Raw genomic sequence first — 24,722 nt, forward strand, 5'->3', positions numbered from 1 at the left:
TCGAAATTTCAAGTTATTTTCTCAAAATTTCGACTTACTTTTCTCAAAATTTCAGGTTAATAAGTCGAAACTTCGAGAAAATAACTTGAAATTTCAAGTTATGGATCCTTTTTTTTTTCTTTTTTTTAGTGGCAGGAACGGGCTTCCATACTTATTAAACAAACCAAAAAGAAAAAAAAGAAAAGGGAAAAGAGGGAATATACATCAAAGAGACACTTAATTTTTTTATGATTATTATAAGCAGGTAAATTATTTTTTTAAAATTGTCAACTTGTGCTACTTTTATTGCAGTGCGTTCAAAAGAAAATGTATCATTATCTCTGAGTTTGTTTTAAACTAATATTCATCTTTTGGCTTAATTTGATGTTTTTACTCTTTCTGCTCTATCTTTCATGTTTACTGTGCTATAAATGATTGTGTTTAAGCTTTCTATTTATCCAAAATAACAAGTGCATATGCTCGCACAGTCACTCGTAAATTCTGTTTGAGGTCACTAACACTGACTGTGTTTGTGTGTGTTTTTATAGGTGCAACAGACAGCGAAATCACAACATTTTGCGACATACTTTGCTCTTGTTTGCGCTGTTGTCTGGCGTGCTTTGAGTTTGTGGTTGTCATAATGGAAGATACTGAGTAAAAGAGTTTGCTCTTTGCTATTTTAGATATTGAAGATTTTTCCATCATACTGTTTTTATTGAATCTTTCTTTTACATCTGTTGTGCTACACATGTTTATTCTTGCATGTTCTAATCCAACATCATTTCTATTTCTGTCAAAGAAAAGACCTCAAAAGTTGAAGAACTGCCATTTCTTCTTATGTTTCACCTACAGATGTTTAAGAAGTTAATGAAACTAAGTGGCATTTATGTTGTGGTTTTCTACAATTAGTGGACACTGCTGTGTGGTTACTACAAGCAACATTCACACAGATCCACACATGCATACAGCACTTTTGAACAATCACTCTTGAAGAGAGTTTCCTTGAATTTTCATGACATTTTCCGTGAAATACTCCATGAACCGCAATCATGTCACACATTCAAATATGAGAGCAGCAGCAGATACTTGGCCAAGCAAAACCTCAGCAAGCTTTCGGGTCTGTTGAGTCTAAATATATCCTTGTCACCCTCATGTGTTTCTATTTCTGTCCTTATTTTTTTCCATGTCTTGTATTGAAATATTCCTCCACTGTAATCAGTTATTATATTTTTGATGTTGCATTTTACATTAATGCTGCATTTTGATTGCAAAACTACATTCATATTCAAAACAACTTTACTTTTGGCTCCCTTTGTTGGCTAGAGCTGAACAACTAAACAGCAGGTGGTGCAGTTGTACATTTTATATTTATTATTATTATTATTATTCATTTATATTCACTGTTGACTGTAACTATGCTCAAACTGTTAATGCTATCTTATTTTAATAAACAACACTGTAATATGCAAAACTGGGGTGGCACTTGGGATGGCAATGGATCATTTTAGGGTGGCACTTGCCACCCCATGCCACCCTTCTAGATCCGCCCCTGGTTTAGTTTCTGTTTTCCTTCCTAACCACTCTCATCTAATCAAACTCCTGTATCCTTCAAAAGATATTTTGGTAAGAGTATACTCTTTTTGTATCTGCATTAACAGCAGACATTTTTTTTGGGGGGGGGGGACCTCTTGTGCTCCTCACATCTCCGCACACCAGGTCCTGTCTTCATTCATCCACTTTTTCCTTCCTCAGCTAAAAATACACACTTGTAAAACTAGATAAATACAAATAAACCTACAATAAAACACCAAAGAAGCTTTAGGTGAGTTACATATATCTCACTCATTATTTTCATACGCATTAATAATCATGAGTTTAGAAAAGCAAAAAGAATTTATGGTTTTTGTGGATCCCGTGGATTCCTGTTCACCTTCTAACTCTTATTTGCATTAGTTAGTTAGTTAATTATTAGTTGGAGGAGCAAAATTGTTATGAAATTCTCAATTTTCAAGTCAGTTCTTTGAAGAGGGCAAAGCTTTGTGTTGCAATCAAAACTGACAAAAAGTGTGACTTACAAAAGAGCTTCCCACATGCGTTTTTCGAAGATGCTTCAACTCTCATCCAAGAAGTTCATTAGTGAGCCCTGAAAGTGCTTTTACACAATAACCTGCATTCATCCATTCATACACACACTCACAGACTAATGAAGGACTTCCTGTACTGCACTTTCATTTATGTTTGCACATATAATTTGATAAATGGATTTATTTTCCATTCTGCTATTAAAAAAATTAGGAAAAAGAGGTTTCTAAAAAAAAAAATCCACACCATTGAATTCTGTTTCCACAGACACACTATAAAGGAGGAAGAAAGTATGGAGCATTGTGAAAGAGAGACACTAGTTTTCACAACCAAAGGAGAACATAGGCACACACAGCACTAAATCTAGTCATTAACCATTTGTCAGCTCCCTGATTTCACTCAGCACAATGAAGACTTCAGTGGTTTTACTCATTTTCTTTCTTACTTACGCAGCCTCACCAGGTATGTTCACTGGGAAACTGTTTTAATAACAGCAACGTTTAAAATAAGTCAGTCAATCAGAGATGTTACAAAGGGGTCAAATTCATATTCGGCCAATAAAGATCTTTTAAAAGATGTGCCACACACACATCTCAAGTGGATGTAGGATGGAACAGCAAATAGTAAATATTTAATCAAAGTATTTACAATTGTAAGTCGGTACTTTCATATTTCTCTCAATATTCCAACAGCTCCAGCTGTCAGTGTGCGAACGCCGATAAGAAACACTGATAAGAAAGGACAAAGATGTGTATTTTCATTTGTTAGACTTTTTTATTGTTAAACAAAAGCAAGTTAGTGAATTTAACATTTTTTAATAATTAACTAATGATTAATCCCATTCTGTTTTACTTGGCTATAAACTGTACCAACAGTAGGGTTCGCCATTTCATTAAGACAGGAGTAAAAAAACATGTCAAGTCAAATGAAGCTGATATTACTGTTGAGTTAATTATCTGTTCTCACTTGTTGTATATTTTAAGACAATCAAAGGACAGTTTTGAGAATAAAACTAATCGTTCTTTTGTGTATTAAAATATGAAAAATAATTCATTTACATGAGTTGTAAATGTTTGATACAGAGATCCAAAACACACAGAAACTTTAAGTAAATATTTGGAAAAACACATTTAACTCAGTGTAATCTAACTTCCATAGTTGTCATTGTTCTTGGCACATCTCGTTTAGATCACGACAGTTCTCTACTCTGTGGTCTGCCTCTTAAATTATTTGTATTACGTGTTAATTACTTTGTTATTTGCAGTGTTGGGTAAGTTACTTTAAAATAGTAACTTAGTTACATTACTAGTTACTTCTCTCAAAAGTAACTCCATTACTTCAAGTTACTCGTTACTTTCAAAGTACCTAGTTACTAGGGAAAGTAACTTTGGTTTTACTCAGAATTCTCTTGTTAATGTGTTGCTTCCATAACTTTGCCAGTCTTCTAGCTTGCTTACTTGCCACAAGTGCACTGTGCCACCTACCAATAGAAAGGAAAAGATAATGTGCATATTTCCACAAGAGAAATCCCACACCTGGACCGTCATTGACTGCTGCCATGATTCTAGCCTACGTCACAGCGTCATGTGCGCCTTTTACATCCAACACAAAAACTGCAGTCGTGGTGCTTTCGATTGTACTCAGAACTCGGAAATTCTGCCTTCTGAATAGGAAGATGTAGGTAACACCAGACTGCAGATGAGCTGCATACAGAGCTGGACTGGGGGAAAAAAATCGTCCTGGGCATTTTGACTAGAGACCAGCCCACCATTATAGGAAAAATCATAAAGCCTTTGAATGAAAATAAACACAGTGATGTACACTGTTTTGATGGTATATATGCATCAATCTATCAATCGTTCGTTGTAAGATTCAGATAATTATTTTTTAAAAGCGAGACATTTTAAATGAGAATAAGAAAGAAAAGTATTTCTTTGTGCCCCCCTCTCCCTGTTAATGCCCTACCTGCCCCCCTGGCAAAACTTTGCTAGACCCGCCCCTGCACAGTTACCAGCTGTCAGCTATGTAAAAAAGGATCCTGGTGTTATTTGTCTCTCAGAAACAGTTCATAACTTCCCTTCAACTCATTCATGTCACCTAAAAGGTAAACCTGTTTCTCCATCACCTGTTCAGCTCTGATTCAGTAAGGACATCTCCTGATTTCATCCTCATGTTTCCCTCTCACCAGATAACCAAACCATATCATGACCAGCAGGTTTACAGCTGTGGCTCCAGCAAACATCAGCTGATACTAGAAATTAATATTAAATAAATTCTAACAACAGCTGATCAAGCTTTAACGTGCTGCTGTTGTTTAGCGCGACATCCGCTGGTTTCCTCTTTCGGCGCAAAGTGGGCGATAAACAAACAAGAGAGCCGATCAGCTGATCATTGATCAGTTTTCATGATTGAAGTAGAAATGGGAGAGGGAGGGTGAGAGGATGAGAGAAGAAGAGGCAGCTGTGCAGCAAAGACACAGAATAACTCCAGCTTTGTGCCTTTTTCATTGTAGCTGAATTACGGGACAAACTGTTCCTTTTCACCTCAATAAGAAACGCGTAATATTTTCTCTGAATACCAGACGGGACGGTTGGCAACTCTAATAACTTATAAACAAAATAAAGTTCAACATCAGTAACATCATAGCACCCACCCAGCTGTATAGAAACTCCGTCAAGCTAGCACGCAGTATGGAAAAAGTCAGAATAACGAAAATAAACTCCACCTAAACTTGGTTCATATCTGACCCAGATAGACTGCAGGTCATAACTTCTTACCTGAAGTTCAGTTCACACTTGGACCGGTGGCCGCCTCGGGTCTCTTTTCCTCCCTTTCCCTCATCCACCTGCTGGCCTCCACCACTTGCTAATGTTACTGAATCTGTGGAACCTCCGCGATAGCCACCACACGAAGTAACGAGTAACGACCCTATCTAAATCCCAGTAACGACTAACGCGTTCCTGATTTTGGCATAATAACTAGTTACCGTGCTCGTTACCACAATAATAACGTAGTTACTGTAACGCGTTACTTAATAACGCGTTAGTCCCAACACTGGTTATTTGTATAATTAAAGGAAAAAAACAGAAGGAAAAATGGAATGGTCAAAAAAATTACAGTATTATATGTACCATGATTTCAAATGCACAATATAATACATTTTCACTTTTTATAAGTGTTGCTAATTTGACAAAGTGCATCAAAATAGCTACTAAATTATTTTATGATTGTTTTAAGAAGGTAAATTATGATAGGTATTTGTCAAATCTGCTAACCTGTAACACACTGAATTTGTTACTTTTATTCATCTCCAGGTGTAGCTGCATCATCTCTCAGCTTTTTCTTGACTAATATTTACATTTTGGGTACATTTCATGTTTTTAGTCTTTCAGACTAATCTTATCTTTAATCATGCTTGTAAAGGATGATTTTTAAGCTCTTTAACATTTTATACAATGTTACTACATACCTATAAATTATCCATGCATGACTTTTTAGACAGTGCGTGTGGGTGTGCGTGTGTGCGCATGTGCACGTGCGTTCACGTTTTAGGGGGTGGGGGGATAAAAGTCCAGCTGACTCTTTTTCCTACCTGGTGATAACACTGTCATAAAACCATGTCAATAATTAATGTGGCCTTTTGTGTGTTTTCCTTACACACACACACAAACACACACACACATCTGGTGTTACTAGACAGAAAGTGTGTGTGCGTATTGGTGAGAGGGAGCAGAGCTGTTCAGACTTCGCCCTACCTGCAGGAAACTGTCGCTCAGTCACTACATTGCCAACACTGCAACCAGCCGAGGAGCTTCGCACCAGCCCCTGAGTACAAACTGGGGAAACTGTGAGGAAGGTTCACAGCTGGTGTGGGTGGGAGGCACACAACAGCCTAATAGTCTTCACTAATCCCAGCTCTGTTCAATACAACATTTCCTTACAAGAGCAACAAGACAGGAGTGACTGTGGTGAGTGTGCTGGTTTACCTGAGGCTGAGAATGGTTTTTGTATTGCTTTCTGTGTTTTGGCCAGTGTTCACTTTGACAGACACACACCCACTGAGTCTTTCCAGTTTCCAAGGATCACCACACTGGGAGTAATGCTGCTGGGACAGTTACTGCCTCTCCTGTGGGATTAACCCTCTTCTGTTTAAAGGTCAATCTTTGTCTTGTCTGGTTAGTTTCACCCTGCAATCTTAAACTTTTTACTTATATCACATTAATAGTAATGGGTGGAATATTCAGTTCCAATTTGCTGTTAGCCAATGCATTTTCTTGCTGATGCTCCATCCAGGGACATGACACTGGCATTGTGATGCTAACCACTGGTTTTGGCCCATCTCACCAATCTGGCCAGATATTTTGAGTTCTCTGCTCGATGGTAATGACAGAACAGCCGGGGTGTTTCTTTGGTACTGTTCTCCTTCTGACCACGGTTAACTCTTTTAGTTTTATCACTCTCTTCTGCATTACATCAGTTTTAAAGCAACCTTTTTTAACCTTTATCTAATCCCATATTTCAAATGAATAGATTCACTTGTGACCACTTTGTCCTATATTTTGACTACTAATCAATCCATCACAATGATAGTTTGACGTCTGAGTATTGGAATGCAAGATGGCCTGAATGAGTCAAGCTACAGGAGAGAAAAGTGAAAAACCCCAACACTGCTGCTTCAAGCTGCTGACGCTCCACACACTGAATGTGAGTTTGAGCAAAAACACGCCTCAAAGGAAGTATCAGCCACCTTTAAACCGAGCTTTAAAGAACCCGTGTGAGTCATTCTTACAGGAGCGAGATCAGAGAGCTTCAGAGGTTCTCTGCAGTCTGCACTTGGAGAAAACTCAAACTATTCTGTCTGGATCATCAGCAGCCAGTGTGTGTCATTTGCAGAGACTCAGAAAAACACACCAACCACAGTTTCAGACCCATTGATGAAGCTGCACAACAACACAAGAAGGAACTTCAGGAAATTTCGGAGATATTAAAGAAGAAGTTGAAGGTTTGTGAAGAAGTCCAAGTGAAGTTTGATCAAACAGCAGAACACATTAAGGTCCAGGCCCGACACACAGAGAGGCAGATTAAGGAGCAGTTTACGGTGCTTCACCAGTTTCTAGCAGAGGAAGAGGAGCCCAGGCTGGCTGAACTGAGGGAGGAAGAGGAGCAGAAGAGTGGGATGATGATGGAGAAGATGGAGGCTCTGAGCAGAGAGATAGCAACTCTTTCAGACACAGTCAGAGCCACAGAGGAGGAGCTGAGAGCTGAAGACGTCTCATTTCTGCACAACTACAAGAATGCATTGGAAAGAGTACAATACTGCCCCCTGCTGGATGATCCACAGCTGCCCTCAGGAGCTCTGATAGACCAGGCCAAACACCTGGGCAATCTGACCTTCAACATCTGGAACAATATGAAGGACATGCACTGAAAAAAAAGTTCTTTCAATTTACTTGATTTTATTGTGTACATCGGTCCCACATAATATGAATAAGTATGACTGACTTAATTTTCCACTTTCCCTCAAGTAATTAATGCTTGTCACATCAAAGTATTTTATTTACATCAGATTACTTTAAAAAAATCATGTTTGATGTACTAATATTAATCTATTATCATAATATCAATGTATTGCATAATGTCAATATATTTTAATATTTAACACCAACTTATTTTTATTTGCCAGTGGTACGCAATGATATTATGTAATGTAAACACATTGCAATTATGTTCTTGCAAGACAAATTATGGCTTTAAATCCTACTTAATTTTTTCAATTGAAATATTAACTGATCATTATTGACAAAAAAGGCAAAGACTGAGTGCTACTGAACAATACACCTTTATTAAACTGTAACAGCAGTGAAAGCAGCAATTCTGCCATGAACAAGTCCAAAATCGCATCCATATAAACTTGTTAACACATTTTTAAAGATAGCCCGCAGAACTAACTAAAAGAAAAAGTTAGTTTGAGAATATATTTGCAAATGTTTCACAAAAAACTGACCTTAGCAGCAAATAAAAGAAAGTGCTTATAGATGATCCTGTCATCTCTTACATATAACATTTGTATTAATTACACAATTGAAAATGTAAACTAAATTAAGACTACCTGAAAAAAAGCAACACGCTTTTATGAATAAACAGATTTACACAAATATAACTTGTGTGTTATTTGACAACAGTTTCAGCTTCTGTACAAGTATTTACCTGTACAAGATTTCAACTAAGTTGAGCCTTAAATGACATTGTTACATAACTAATACCAAACACCTACATGAATTTTAATATTCATTTTAAACATGTAAGCAGGACATTAAGGTTGATTTAGAACATATTGCTAAAAATCGTCAGTAAAAATTTCTTACAACACGATACCAAAAGGAAAAATCATCCTGCATTGCAGTCACATGAGGGGAAAGCAATAAAAACATAAGCAGTATAACGTTACTGAACACAAAATGAAAAACTGCAAAGAATTGCAGAAGTGCAGTCTTTGACTTCTCAATGAAACAGATGGTTTTTTTAAAGCAAGAACTTTAGAGAGTTTAGCTCCATCCAGTTCCATGAAAACCTTCTGGAAAACATCAAAGTTGTAGCGAAGGTCCGCCGGGTAGGCAAGGTTTAATGCATACATGAGTCCAAATAGCATTATCACAGCAAATGCTACATTATCCAAATTCTTCGCCACCCTGATGCCTGCAAGGACAACTCTTGTTCATCTGCTGAAGCTTGCTCTTTAAGAAGATAAATTCAAACAGTGGTGTCTTCAACAGTCTCACTGATGGCACGTTCTTCCATGCCCTGTAAAAAAGAAGCCATGTTAGTCATTTCATGCCAAGTAAGTAATATGACACACTGTGGAAAGTCTGAAAAAAAAGAAAAAAAAAGACAAGTACATACCACATACTCCTGGATAAGCATGCCAGGGTCTTCACCCATGTAGATACACACTCAGCATCAACATCTTCACACTGAAATGAAATGTATGTAATTAGCATCTTCATTCAGCCCTTGTCCTTCATTTAAGTTTTACTAGTGTACTTTACATGAATGTTTTTAAAGTAAAGGCACACAAATTAATAATAGGTTTACTGGCAATTAATAATAAGTTGACAAAGTGAAGGTTAAAAAAACAAGCAGATGTAAAAATACAAAATGAGAGAATTTATCATAGGAAAACATTTGAAATCTTCCACAATTGTAAAGTTTCATCCAAAGAGGATCATGTTAAGTGAATGTTGAGGCTTTATCACTTACATTATCCATTTATGCCACAATTCTTTTCAGTATTAGTCCAAGCTCTCCTCTTCTGTTGACCAACTTCACCAGGTTGTCCAAGTGGAGAGCCAGCTGAGCCAGGAACTTTGTCTGAGGGGGGATGGTGGCAATTCTCTTAAACTCAGCATTGATCTGAAAAAAATGAGCACAGAGGAATGAGCTTCAAAGGTTTAATACCTGGAAGAAGGCCGCAATCACTCATGCTGAAGAAATGGGCTGTCAAATAACAACTGTGCCTTAACCATTTTAGGCTAATACCACAAGAACACCGTGTATGAGGCAAACCTTACCTCATGGAAATCAATTAGAGCAGGCCATCTTGCCATGAAAGCCTCCACCATTGGTGCATCACGAACAACTTCATGTCTTCTGTATGAAAAAGTCTTTTCCATCTTGAGTTTCACCAACTCTGTTACTCTTTTTTTATGTCCATGTGGTGGGCTTTGACATGTCAATAGCTTTAAGAGTCCCTTTGTCTGCTACTTCTGAAACTGAGGTGAGGTTAAGAAACTCATTCCCAAGCAAGGAATCCATAAACTGAAGTCTGAAACTGCCCTGAAGACAACACTGTCTCTTGACTTCAACGATGAGATCCTCAGTTGATTCAGGCGCTCCATTAGAGAGTGAGCCTTCGACAGGTTCCGTCAGCCAAAACAGTCTTTAGGACCATAGGACTCCCCATAGGACTCTGTAGGAAAAAAAGAATTACATATCAGACATTCAGAAAGAATCCCTTCAGTTTAGTTTTCATAAAGCTATCCATACCCAATACTCAAAGTTATAAAGATCAGACATAAAAAAAAGAAGAATTTATTTAATGAAATACATGCTACTGAAGCTATTACACTTATATGAACACCTTTTATTTCTATATGCCTTTTTAAAGTCACAATGTGGACTGATCCAATCTCATAGTCAACCAATGGATAAGTATCAAGGAGTTCACAGAGTGTATATTCTTGTGGATACTGGGCTGAGCTCAAAAGCTCTGTGGTGCTCTCTGTACCAGCCACCAAGCTCTCTGACAATGTAGAATATGCTGTGGTACAATGCAGATATGGTTTTTCAGTATTCTGGCAATCCACCTGCTGCCCTTTGGGCCAGTACCATTCCATTTCTATACGTTATGCCCTTTAATGTCACACACTGTGCAAGGTTGACCTCTAGAATGTCAGGGAATATGTACCTAATAATAATAAGCTATCTCCTCTTTAAGCAAATCCACTAGAAAGGCAGATACAGCTGAGACCTCTAATTCAGACTTGCCAAGAGATGGGGAGTTTAGATGGTAAGCTATCATCATCTGATGTTTTGACTACTGTAATCATAAAGGTAAAAATTCCACCATCACAAAAAACATTAATTTTAATTGAAAAAAGATATTCCAGTCCAGAAGAGCATCAATGGTTTCTTTAAAGTACCAATCTTTCTCTCATTTATACATAATGTTTTGAGAAGCAGCTCACATATGTTCTACACAAAGTAGAAAAAAAGTGGGGGAAAGGGTCCTAATTTTTGTTAGGACAATGTTGGAAAATTCACAATACATCACTTAATAAGACATACTCTGTTGAACAAACTTATCTCCTTGTAGATATCTGCTGTATTATTTGGGCTTAACCAATAGAATAGTCAAGTAAGTGACACTTCACCTAAAACAATGACTAAATGGAAAAATGATTTGGCATTTATGGGCACAGGTTCTTAAACCCACGTCTAAGGTGGCAGGATCCTTATTATAACTTGAGTGTGTGTCCTCAGCAAGAATTAAGGTATGGCACTGTGGGGCTCCCAGCTTCTTAAACTCTGACGGTTACAGCCAGACTAATTACCCACTGTAGCCATAACTAGCACGAGTAACACAAACACTATTGCGCTCTCTCAGTGACGTTTTAACTTGCTAAGCCATCAAAAACGTCAGTGCTCTCTGTCACATGCATAAATTCCATATCTGACCGACAACAGCTGCTTTCTCCCGACTATGTGCAATTTGTTAATATTTTTCAGCTTTAGCCACAAAGCTAATACCAACTTTAGCTAGCACTGTAAAAACAACATGTAGATGCATTACACACTACTATTTATATAGCATGCACTACAACAATTCTGTGAAAACGTACCCAACTAAAACAAATGTATTTAAATTACTTACCTTCTCAGTATGCCTGACTCAGTGCCAAAGGTTGCATGTGGCTGAACAGTCTTCCAGAATCTGGCGGTCAATTGCGCTCTCCTTAAATTATGTTGTTGTCTTATTGGATAAGACTCTAGGTCTTATTATCCAATCATATTTAGTTGTTGTCTTTGAATATATTGCATCATTTCCGGTTGTGGTCAAACATGATTACAATGGTTTTAGTATTCTAATTTAGTAACTTTAAATCAATGCAAGAAAAATGAGTAGTCTCAGTATTGTTTATAATCAAGTAAATAGTACTTTATTTAATCATGTAAATAAGAGAAACATGAAAGGCTTGTGTAGCATTAACTAAATTCATTTGTGCAAATTCAAAAGCCTCCCAATTCCCATTTTTTCAGTGTGGTCTCCTACACTCCTCTCATTCTGGATCCCAAACACCGCTCATCCAAACCTCATCATGTCTGAAAATCTGACCAGTGTGATAGGAGGAGAAAGACAACAGCTTCCTGATAATCCAGAGAGGTTTAATGATTCCTGCTCTGTCGTGGGCTCTGAGGGCTTTAACTCAGGGAATCACAGCTGGGATGTCGAGGTTGGAGACAGTATACGGTGGGGACTGGGTGTGTTTGCAGAGTCTGTGCAGAGGAAGGGAATCATACTGTCTGGATTATCGAGAATAAGGTTCTATGAAAGTAAATACTATGCACGCTCACCATCAGCTCCTCTCACTGCTCCAGAGGATCAGAGTGAACAGAGGACAGCTGTCGTTCTCTGATCCTGATACTAACACACACATACACACCTTCACACACACTTTCACTCACAATATGTTTCCATATATTAACACTTAACAATAAAGCCAATGTGCTGTTGTTGAAAGTACAGTGTTAGTGGAGCAGATGACTTGAGGATGATTATATTTCTAATGTTGTTTCCTGTCAGTGAATTGAAGCTGTGAAGCTGAAGCAATGATTCATGTTTAACTCCATATATGAAATGTTTCTGATATTTGATTAAAGACTTTCTTCATGACAGAAATTAGATTTCAGTACATTAATAAAACTAAATAAGATCAGAGTTGAAAGGTTGAATTATTATGTATGTGCTTCATTGTCAGTATCTTTGGGGGGATTCAAAGTTATGAGATAAACTAGTGTAGAGGCATGTAGAGAAAAATATCCGAGCTTTATTTTGTTTCAAATCGGAGGAACGGCTAAGACGGCTTCACATGGAAACGTCAGCAGGAAGTTTATAATGACGGAGCTTGTTTCATCAGCTCATTTTTCCTTCATTTACAACAGAAGAAGAACTAAAATTGTGTGTGGATTCAGAGCGCTCGCTGTCAGAACAAATAAAGGAGGGGAACGGCTTTAAAGCAGCAAAGCGCTGTTTTTAGAACCGTATTTGTTATATGCATCTTATGTCCCACAGAAGTCAAGATTTGAAGATGAAATTGTTTTATAGCTGTAAATTCAGTGTGCACAGTGAAAAGCAGAGGGGGAAAACTATGATTACAAGAAAACACATATGCAGGAAGTAGCCACTTCATTAGGTACACGTGTTAAACCCGCAATAGAGCAAATATCTATTCAGATAATCACATGACAGCAACTCGGTGCATTTGGGGATGTAAAGATTGATCAAGATGACCTGCTGAAGTTCAAACTGAGTATCAGAATGGAGACAAAAGGTGATGTAAGTGACTTTGAACATGTCATGGTTGTTGGTGCCATGCAAACCAAAATCTTTAAGGAATAAAGTGGCTGGTGAGTGTATGTAGACATATATTTAGTATAGAACATTTTAATTACACACATTTTATTCTTACATATAAACAAATGCTCAGATTCTCTCACTGCTGTTTATATAGGTTTGCTGCTGTTTTTATTAAAAACTGGAGACTAAATTTGAGATAATTAAAGAATGGTCAGTCGAGGGGATTCACTTTAATGTGATCCTGTTCAGTTAGTTTCACACTGCACATTAAAAGGTGTTAAAATAGTATCCATTAATGTAACATTTGTTTTGTATAATTTTAAGTGAACCTGTTGGGGGGTTTTTTTGGTTTTGTTTTGTTTTTTTTATTTACCATTGCTGGTGGAACAACACTTTCTTCAAGTGAATCACTTTTCAAGAAGAACTTAGACATCAGTGTAACATTTTGGAAAAACTGAATCTTTTGAGCTTTAAATGAATTTATTAACTGATGGGCTGGCTGTGATGTATATGCCACGGCCACCACTAGAGGGCACCATGAGTGTCTCATTTAGACAAACTGTGCGGTCACCACAGGCAGGTACATACCGGAATTTTGAAAGCACACCTCAAACAAACCAACACTGTGATCATTTTAGTCTGGTGTATTATATTTTTTATTTTTCTCTTTTATATCTGAAAGTATTTTATATATTTTATGGTTTAATGTAACTCTCTGACGGACTGTGGCTTTATATTAGCTGTATGTGTGCTAAATTTTGGAAGTTACATCTTACATGTTTACATGGATGTGTTAATGCTGCGTTGTTCAACCTGCTTCCCTCAGGGAAGTGCTACAGGTGCATCAGCACAAAGACTGACAAACTCAGGAACAGTTTCTTCCCAAAAGCCATAACCACCCTGAACTCACACAAGCACCAATAACACGGTTCCACCCCCATTCCAAAGACTTCCCTCTATATACCACCACCACTGTGAAATAACCCAAACTGTAAATACACAACATTATTTATCCATCACATATTTATTTCCTCTTTTTTTTCTAGATTTGTATATCTGTACACAAACACACACACATAGAGGTGCGAGCCCCTTCTTCTCCAACATGCTCTGTATCTCATCGTACATCTGCATAGTGACAATAAATGCCTTCTATTCTAATGTGCACTGTCGCTTCAGAAATTAAAAAGAAAAGATGTGTGAGACATCACCGTTTTTTTCACACGAAAAGTTTTCATATTGCTGTCCTTAATCTGCGTTTATCTGCTAAAAGCTCATTTAACACAAGCTTTCAGCTTTCAAATCATTTTTCCCTCCTGTTTTGATGAAATCTGATATTTCCCAGTAGTGTTTGAACGCGCCATTGGACCCCCTAAAGCGCTGTCCTTGGTGCTGAAACGCAAACACCCCAAACTCTCCTCCTCCTCTTCTCTATTCTCATCCAGATGTAGTTTCGTATCCTGCCAGCGCACTGAGGTCGCGCGAGCATCGTGACATCATTATTATTCGTCTCCAACAAGCAGCACGAGCCCGCGCGGGTGTCTCGTGCTCAGGGGGGCGTCGCGGGGATCGCTCGTAGGTGGCGAGGGCCGACGTGCTGACGTCACTCAAATAACGTGAGGCTCCCCTCCCCGCCGAAGATCGTTTTCGTATGAAAGATGGAGGCTCCGAGGACAGAAATCAAAACAATGAACGCGAAATTAACTTGTGCAGGGATTCCAGAAACTTCATCAAATATCTGCAAAAGCTCTTTTTGATCACAGCAACATTTTCTGAGTTCTTACAACTGCTTCCTTTTGGTTTTCCCCTGAGTTCAGTAAGTCTCCATGGTGTTTTGTTTTGTTTTGTTTTGTTGCTCAGATATTAGTGTTGTTTGTCAGGAGAGATAATTAAAACTTCAGAGCAAATATTACTTCTGTGGTTTTGTTTCCTGTCTGATATTTGAGTTCTGGTCACTGTTTGATGGTATTTCTTCTTTCTTGTATTGCTAGGTCTTTATGTCTTCCCCATGTGTTCTGTGTTTCTTTGTTTCTGGCTGCAGTCAAACACTCATTTCTTCTTAGAAAGGTTCCTAACCCATTAAACTGTCCCCAAAGCACCTCTGTGGCAGTATATTCTCTAAATACTCAGGAGACAAACTCCCTTTGTTACCTCCTTTGGTAGAGGACACACTGGACCTTAAATCGTCAGTGCTAATGCTCAAATATAGTAGAGAGGCTGCATTAATTACCCACCATGCCCACAGCCAAGTCAGGTTAATTTAAAAGAAATTGATAGGGCTGTCAGACAGTGTAAACATTTGGGTGAACTGGCCCTTTAAATAATCCAGAGGAGAAAAAACAAAACAAAACAGAATAAAACACCTCAGATCATCTTAAAATCTGCTGCCTGTGGGGCTCAGAAAAAATGTTTATTAGTTGCTGAATAGATAGATAGATAGATAGATAGATAGATAGATAGATAGATAGATAGATAGATAGATAGATAGATAGATAGATAGATAGATAGATAGATAGATAGATAGATAGATAGATAGATAGATAGATAGAAGGGATAGGGAAATAATTTCTTTAAGGATTAATAAAATATTCCGATTTTGACGATTTTAATTATTCCTGATGTTCTTGTGGGAGATCTTGAGAAGCATCCCCATATCTTCTTGGAGGTTTGGTGTGCCCAGAAAAAGCTCTAAAAGTTGAAGGTTTCACATAAATACCACAAAATTTAAGTGACTAGAGAGGTCACAATATTTAAGATCCACACAATATTAATAATAACCACTACTGTGAATGCTAAAAAAAAACCCAAAACAAAACAAAAAACTGTTAAAATAAAAAAACATCAAGTCAGTCGATGTGTAAGAAATAATTTCTTATTCAAACTGTGACTGTGAGTGACAGCTCACCTGTCTTAGGTGTAGAGAAACAGATATACTGACTTACAGTGATCCTCTCTGAATAATGCAGTAGTAACTGTAGCTGCAGCTGCTGCGCCACAGTGTGAACTTATGTAAATGTCTCACTTTGGAGAGGCACCTCTGGGTCCTGTGAAGCTGCGGGGATTTAATGAACATAAAACTCCAGCTTCCGTTAGTCTGCTTCACTGCTAAACCTCTTCATGATGTCACACTGACACATCTGTGCACATCTGCCAAATCAAACACATGAGCTGTATGCTGGGCTCTGGCTGAACTTTATGTTGAGACTAAACAAGCTTGTTTTCCCATTGAAGTCCAGCTTTTAGTTTTGGTCTCATCAAGCATGTGATTGAATAGAGAAAGTTTTCCATGAGCCATAAACTGAGAGCTGGACATCCTGGTTTATAAGCACATCACATCACTGGTGGACAAAAGGGCAAAAGAATAAGATCATAAATATGAAATGAGTTTTTAGTGCCAGCATGAAGAGGCTGGTGTGATCCATTTTCTCATTAGAGGATCTTTGCCCTTCCTCTTCCTCCTCTCCTCCTCTCTCTCTCTCTCTGACTGAAAATAGATCCAGCTGGGTTTGGTTTGGCGATCAGCGGCTCGCGTTTCCACCACATTTTCCTCCACAATAAGCGGACAGTACCGACTTTAAAGCGAACCGGAGGATTTACCGCCGTCTCTTCGGGCTCCACCTCGCTCCCGTCCCAGGCTCCGTGCTGTCCGTGCAGCTTTCACATAAATATTTCACACACCGTTTCTCTGTGGTTGCTGCCTCCGCCGCTGAAGTGATGTCTGTCGCGGGGTTGAAGAAGCAGTTCCATAAAGCCACCCAGGTAAGAAGAAGCGAGAGACCCGCTTCCTGTTTCCCTTCATGTGTCTGTACATTTCTCTGCGGGAAAAAACAAACAAACCTGTGGACGCACATAAATCCACTGATATCAACAAAAACACGTTTAGTCTTTAATGAAATCACGTTTATGCCGTTAAAAGCTGCGAGTTAGTATTAAAAATCTACATTTTACCTCATTCAGATGTTTTTAAATTTGTTTTTGTGTAAAGAACTGTCTGATTATTTTCCTCAGATAAAAACGAGATTTGTGTGTAAACTATTCAGATTGCTCGCGATGTTTTGTGTGAATTAAAAGCGGGGTATGCCCCCCTCAAACACACACACTGAGAGGTTTGCATGTAATGTTATGTAACACTGTGTGAGCTGAAAGTGTGTGTGTGCAGCTGATTGGCTGTTGATCCACGCAACAGGGAATTCCCTCCTTCCTCCTTCACATCCCTCCATCTTCTTCTTCTTCCGCCATCTCTCCATCCTCTTCATCTTCCTTCATCCTTTTTAAAAAATCTACATACCTCTAAAATACAAACTTCCTTCATCATCCTCTTCCTTCTCCTTCATCCTTCCATTCTTCCTCCACACTTTCTTCGCCTCTTCGTGTTATTGTTATTCATCCCTCCTCTATAACGCTGCTTCATCTTTCTCCTTCTTGTCCTCCTTCTATCATCTTTTCCATCTTTCACCCATCCCTCCTTTTCTCTCTGTGCCTCTTGCATCACCTCCTTCTCCTGATCTCTCCTCTGTTTCCTTCCATCCTCTGCTTCTTTCTTATCCATCCCTCCATCCACATTCTGTTTTCCTTCCTATCCCTCCATCTTTTTCTTCTTGCTCCAATCCCTCTATCACTCCATCTTTCCCATCCTGTCTCCTTCTCCACACGCTTCTTTTTCTTTTTATCCATCCATTACCAACCCAACATCTTTTAGCTTTAGACACCTGAACATCCCCTCTGCTTCTTTTTCTTCTTTCTCTTTTTACTTTTAAATCTGTTTTTCAGTCCTCCCTTCATCTTTTCCTCCACTCTTCCTCATCCTCCTGTTCTTTGAGACGTTCCTCCACCTCTTCTCACTTCTCCCCCTCCTTGTGCTATTTTTCTGTCTTTTAACATCCCCTCATCCACCCTCTGATCATCATTTTAATCCATGTTTCCTTTATTCTTTCTTCCTCCTACACTCATCCTCTGCTCCTAGATTTCTTCACCATCGATCCTTCTGTTTAATCTTTTTTTTCTTTTTTTCTGATCATCATGCCTCCATTTTTCATTTTCCACTTCACATCCACCTCCTACCGCCCTCCATCATCTGTCCATCATTACAGCGTAATCATAACTCGGGCTCAGATTTCAGTTTCATTAATGATTAGGATTTATTTTTAACACTTGCTGACATGTTTTTGTTTGGAGGCTTTTGGGGGAACCGCTTTAACCTTTCAGCCTGTTTTCTGGTGGTTGAATCTGAATGTGAGATGAATACAAAGAGTGAAGCACAAACAGACAGACAGACAGAACCTGTATGACCCGGCGTCTGTCCGTCCGGCCTCCTCCCCACAGGGTTCCTCGCTCATCATGTCGGCTGTGGAGTGATGTCGGTCGTGCTGGCAGCTCTGTGAGGCTGCAGATGGAAAAGTGGCAGGACTTTGAGCTGAATGGTCATGTGTGTGAAAAATAGTAAGGGACAGGAGGAGGGGGGGACTCGGGTTCCTTATATTGAAGTTTGTTAGAACTGCAATTATTCATCAAGTAATTTGATTAAATAAATTCTTGACCCAAATTCTTTGCTTCAGTGCTTAGTTTAACGCATGGCTCTGTTGCACCCTGATGTAATAAACTATGTAAACTAGAGTGTTTCACCTACATTTGAGACTAAAAACAGACCTGCAATAGATATGTATTTAGGAGTAGCGTATGATTAAAAAGTTGAACAACATCAAGGCCACAGTGCCCCAAATTTCAGGCCGAGTGAAGGAAAACATCCAAAACATCAGCGGTGTTCCTGCACTCACCTTTTACATTTTCAGTCCTTCATTAAATCACCTGATCAACAAACTCCAACATGAAGAAAAGCAAACTTTTTACTCCTCCATCCACCACCATTTGTTTTATGCTGAGAAAAATCAGCAGTAAGCCTCCAGAAGTTGTATTAAAATATACAAAACTGTTAACTTAGTCACACTGGTTTAATTAGACAGCTTCCTGAAGGCTGACAGCAGCTGTCCTGTTTTACATGGAAGCGAACAGAGCTGAGTCTAAGAAGGGCATAGGGTGTATTGCAAAGCTTTCGTAACATTTTTCAGATTGAAAGTGAAACAATATCAAATTGGACACTGTCTGTTGGACACTGAATTATTATTAATTATTAACATCTACACCATTTTTTCAGCAGCACAAAAAAGTTGCCTCCCATTAAAAGGGAGTTTTACCTTCCCACTTTCGCCAAAGTGCTTGCTAATACGATTGTTGTTGTTTTTTCTGTATGTATTATTGTAGGGTCTACCTTACAATATAAGTCGCCTTAAGGTGACTGTTGTTGTGATTTGCCGCTAAATAAAACTGAAATAAAATTCAATTAATGTCAGAAAACCTTAAAAATTGACAGTAAAGGTAAATATTTATGCCTTAGTTCAGATTGTTTATTTATCTTATTATATTTGATTTGACCTTTGACTGTACTTGAGATTTTTTTTATATATTTTTCCATTTAAGAAAATGTTTTCTTTAAAAAAAAAAAAATTTAATATGGTGCGTTTATACAGTCAAAGGGTTTAGTTATTTTGTTTTTTGAGATGTTGGTTGCAGTTAAACGTTTAAAAATTGCAATTTCTAAAATGGAAACCAATAAGCAGTTCATTTTGAAAGACTAGTTTTTTCTCTCTTGAATATTTACTATTGCTCATTAATAAGACAAAAAATAGTTTTCATCTGATTGCTTGATTAATTGGTGGAATAATCAATAGATTACTCGATTGCTAAAATAAACGATAGCTGCAGCCCTAGAGCCCAAGCAACAAGCCTCCACTTGAGGCTGTGTCTATGTTTAGAGCCTGGTTACAAAAACCGTGTTAGCCCCTGTGGATGGTTTCACTTTCATAATAACTGTGCTTCCATAGCTCCTACATTTGGAAACTGAAGAACAGGGCGGGGCTCTTAATTGACAGCTAGCTCACCTGAACTAATTAAATCGTGGAAGTGGACCTCTCCACTACATCTGTGGTGCCATTTTAATGGAATTACATAACAAATTTCCTCCACTGTGTGGTTCACACCATCAGTTCTAGTATTTTATTAATCTGTAGTTATTATTAGTGTTCATTTATTGGTGGGGCTTGCTCATAAGCTCACCAAGCTTGCTGATAACTACACCACGCTTTAAGGTTGGGGCCCAATCTTCTTCCCTTCACCTCCAACTAGTCACCGCTGTTCCTCCCTGCACCTGGTTCAGCTGGAGGGTTCTTCCTGTTAAAAGGGAGTTTTTCTTCCCTACTGTCACCACATCATTTGGTCAAAGGGGCCGATGTGATTGTTTGGGTTTTTCTCTGTTTTCTCGGTATTATTGTAGAATCCTTGCAATAAAGTGTTTGACCCTGTGAAAGTAAAGCAAATTATAAGGTTGTGTTGCGGGATAAAGATCTTGGGGAGCAAAGATGGTCAGATTGATTTGCCATTAGCTCTCAAGTAACTGTGGGGGTTTGTTTCAGCTTGTTATTATGAATGCATTCATTTCCTGTTCTCAGAATTGTTAGATTAATTATTTTAGTTCAAGATTCCAGATTCAATGTGCCTTGATACCATTCATGTCAACACCTGTCCATTTAAACAATCCCTGCAGACCTGGGCTCGTACTGTTTCCTCTTTGACATTAATGAATCTGTGTAGAGTGTCTTCATTGATCCAGAGTTAGAGAAAACAGAAGGAAGTGTGGTTTGTTTTTTAATCTGGTTTGACTTTAAATTACAGTTTAATTAACAAGTACACTTAACCCTTCTCCACAGCCCTCCTCAGGGACAGTGGTTGGTTATTGATTATTGGCGATCTCGCAGCAGGATGACGGCAGGAGCAGGTCAACAAACCCGAGTATCCAGTTGTACCTTCAGTTGTACGGGTCGATTGAGGCTCAGGAGGTGAAGCTGGAAGGTCGGAGTTATAATAACCCAGCTCCTCTAGTCAAAGTGTCATCGGGAAACAAGCTGAACAACAAATTGCTTAGCGTGTGCTTGTCACTGGAGCGCTTCCCCTTTTCATTGAATGCTTGTGGTTTGTACCTTTCAGAGGCCAGTCTTTAACCTCCACTGACAGTGTTGCACACTACAAAAATGGACTTTGTGAAAAATGTTGCAGAATTTCTATGCATAGTACCAATTAGTATTTTTTTTATATGTGATTGGGGAAAGACCACAGTTGCACAGTGCATTTCTAGTCTTACTCAAAGTGGTCAAACAACTTCTAACTTGTCTATAAATTAAAAGGACTTCCTCTCTTACTGCTGCTTTTACCGCTCTTACTAATGCAGCTGATGCCCCTGCTGCTCCTATACTTATTAAAACAGCTCTTATTCAGATTATTTTGCAAGAAATATTAACAGCTAAGTGTCTGCAGAGAGTCACTGTAAGACACTTTTACTGCTGTAGCTGGTAGTGGTGCTATAAACACTTGGATAGTCACGCGCTGTTAAGGTTCATAAATTGGAGACATCACAGACGATTACCAGAGAGGAAAGAAGAGGAAATAAAATTGTGACACACAAATTACTCTTATCTTTGCTCTTCTTTGGTAAATTAATGTGTGTCTGTGCTTGTCTGGGCCTCCCACTGTTCTTAAAGAGAGTCGAAATCAATGAAAATGTTATTAATATGACATTTTCATGCAGTAATCTGACCCCGAGGGCTTCACTAATGTCATTAAAAAGTGTAAAAAATAAAATAGGAGGAAGAGAGAGAGGAACAAAAACAGCCGATCGATGTTGTCCATGTTTGCTTTCCGTCTCGTCTGTCATCGGGACAAATTCCTACACATTCGTTGCGTTTGCGGGTGCTGATAAAGAGAGAAGATGATGTTTATTGATCCCTGAGGGGGAAACTGGGTCACTGCAGCAGAGCAAAAAGCAAAAATAAAAAGTACAGCAACAGAGACGGAGGGCGTCCTGCATGTTCAGACAGCTCCAGAGGACAGCGTTAACTCTGAAACTGGTGCACCAAAGGCAGTCTCTGTTTCTTTGTAGCACAGTCTATCCAAAAGAGACGACCAGCTGGCTTGGCTGGTTCTGGATTGGTACTCGTGTCATACTCATTTATCGAAGGCTGTTTTTCACCTTTCAGATATCTAAGCAGGCTGTAAAGATGTGTGCAAAGTAAAAAGTGATCTTCTTATACATGATTCTCTGATCATCCACCATATATCCCTCATCATATATGAGGGTATAAATACACTGTATGGACAAAACCTTTCTACCCATTACACTTACAGTAGCTCTTATGGCATCCCATCAAGCTTTCCACAATATTTTGGAGTGTGCCCACTTATCCAGAAGAGCATTTGTAAGGTCAGACACTGATGTTGGATACGAGCGCCTGGATCTCAATCTCCCAAAGCATTCATTGTTCGTTCTAGTTCATCCAAAACTGAAAGGGCTGGTTCTGGCATAGTTCTTTTCTACTCTACTTGAGCATTCAACATACTTTATTCTTCAATTCACATACACATTCATACAAGCACTTTTTTCTATGTCAAAGTGCTTACTATCTAACATTCACAGTCCAATGAACACAGCAGAAGTGAGTCTGGGTTCAGTATCTTGCCCAAGGATGCTCTGGCCAGCAGAATGGTGCAGCCAGCAAACCATCAACCTTCCAATTACTAAATGAGCTGCTCTACCTCCTGAGCCACAGCCCCCCCGAGGTGTTCAATGGGGTTAAGGTCAGGACTCTGTGAGGGCCATTTAAGTTCTTCCACGTCAAACTCATCCAACCATGCTTTTATGGACCTTGCTGTGTCACTTGGTCACAGTCACTCTGAAACAGAAAAGGGGTTTTCCCCAAACTGTTCCCACGAAGTTGGAAGCTTAGAATTGGCCATCTTATCTTGGTACGCTAAAGAATTAAGATTTCCTTTGACTGGAACTAAACCTTAAGGCACGTTCTCCTGGCATTCGCCAAACACATTCATCAGACTCGTCAGATGATTGCTCTATAAAGAAACATGACTCCTCATTTCCACTGCTGCAGAGAACAGCAGTGGCATGCTTTCCACAACTCCATCCAGGGCTTGGCATTGTATGTGGCGATGTCAGGCTTCCAGCCATAGAAACCAGCACAGTGAAGCTCCCAGAGCACAGCTTCTGTGCTGATATTAATGCCAAAGAAAGTTTGGAAGTCCAGAGTCACTGACTCAGCAGAGTGTTGTTGACTTTTATACATAATGCTCCTCAGCACTCAGCAACTGTGCTCTATAACTTTACATGACCTGCCACTTTGTGAATGAGCTGCTGTGGCTCCTAAACACTTCTGTTTTGCAGTTCAGTTGTCCCTCGTTTATCACTGGAGTTACGTTCTATAACCCACGATGGGTAAAATCCGCGAAGTAGCCAACTTTATTTTTTACAATTATTATAGATGTTTCAAGGCTGTAAAACCCCTCACTACACACTTTATACACTTTTCTCCGACAGGCACGAACATTTTCACACTTTTCACTCTTGTTTAAACACTCTCAAAGTTCAAACCTTCGTAGAAAAATAAGTCCAGAGATAGAATGAACCCAAAGGCACCGGCGGTTGTCTTTGATGGTGCAAAATGTTTCATCGACATTGTTGTGTCTTTTTGAGAAAACTTACAAACATACAGTACAGCACTTCAAAGTCACACTGATAGTGATCAAAGATTTTGTAATTTAGCTTGTCAAATTTGTAAATTTGACAAGCTAAATGCATTCTGTCCTGTACAGGAGACAAGGCACGAGATGGATTAACAGTGGTCTACAACCAATTAGGATGCAGAACACAGTGGGCTATAAACACACACACACACACACACACACACACACACACACACACACACACACACACACACACACACACACACAAAACTTCCAAAAATGCGAAACAGCAAGGCTGCGAAATGTGAATTGTATTATAGCGAAGGACCACTGTAACACCATTTAGAGTTGAGCGTGGTATATCTAAGGGAAGAAATTTCACAGACTGACTGGTTGCAACTGTGGCATCCTGTTACAGTACCAGAGTTGAATTCGGTGAGCGCTTAAGAACAACCTGTTCTTTCATAAATGTTGAAAGGCATCTGGCATTTGTGGCAGTGGGACTGGAAAATACCTAAATTCAAGATTAAGAGACTGTGTAAGCTAGTACTTTAATATTAGTGTAGTGTACAGATGTTACAACTCAGAGATAGTAACTGCTAAATAAGAACAATGCTGATGAAACTCTGGATGGAGAACAATTCTATGAACCTAAAACATTTTAAAGGAGGCAAACAATTAAAAATGGAAGCAGAGGATTAAAGGGAAACTTAAAAGATAAATCTGGTGTTGCTACATAGAAAAAGAGCAGAAGCATCAGTATGTGTTGAGTTTAGCCCCCAGTAATTTCAGATTGGACTCTCTGTTCTATTCAACATGGAAATCTTTTAAAATGACTTGTAAATATACAGTTTTATTTCTGGAATAAAGCTGAGTATTATCCTTGTTCGGGACTATTTCAGTGGCAGATTATTGACATTTGGTGCCGTAGTGACTATTTTCAGAAGCA

General features: G+C 38.8%; 1 protein-coding gene and 1 pseudogene across 1 annotated transcript in view; one reads left to right on the top strand and one right to left on the bottom strand.

Moving 5' to 3' along the window:
* Positions 1 to 8,155: 8,155 nt before the first annotated feature.
* On the bottom strand, positions 8,156 to 10,454 carry LOC146673847 (uncharacterized; annotated as a pseudogene).
* A 6,043-nt stretch (positions 10,455 to 16,497) lies between these two features.
* LOC146673848 (endophilin-A1-like) overlaps positions 16,498 to 24,722 on the top strand; it is a 55,650-nt gene continuing 47,425 nt past the window's right edge. Inside the window, exon 1 of the mRNA XM_085392244.1 lies at positions 16,498 to 16,954. Coding sequence (XP_085248370.1) covers positions 16,910 to 16,954 — 45 coding nt within the window. The 5' untranslated portion in view covers positions 16,498 to 16,909. The remainder of the gene's footprint in view (positions 16,955 to 24,722) is intronic.

The sequence above is a fragment of the Rhamphochromis longiceps genome, linkage group LG3 (genome assembly GCF_057381845.1).
Source record: "Rhamphochromis longiceps isolate RC_006_pf linkage group LG3, R_longiceps_female_GT1.1, whole genome shotgun sequence".
NCBI classification, from domain to species: domain Eukaryota; kingdom Metazoa; phylum Chordata; class Actinopteri; order Cichliformes; family Cichlidae; genus Rhamphochromis; species Rhamphochromis longiceps.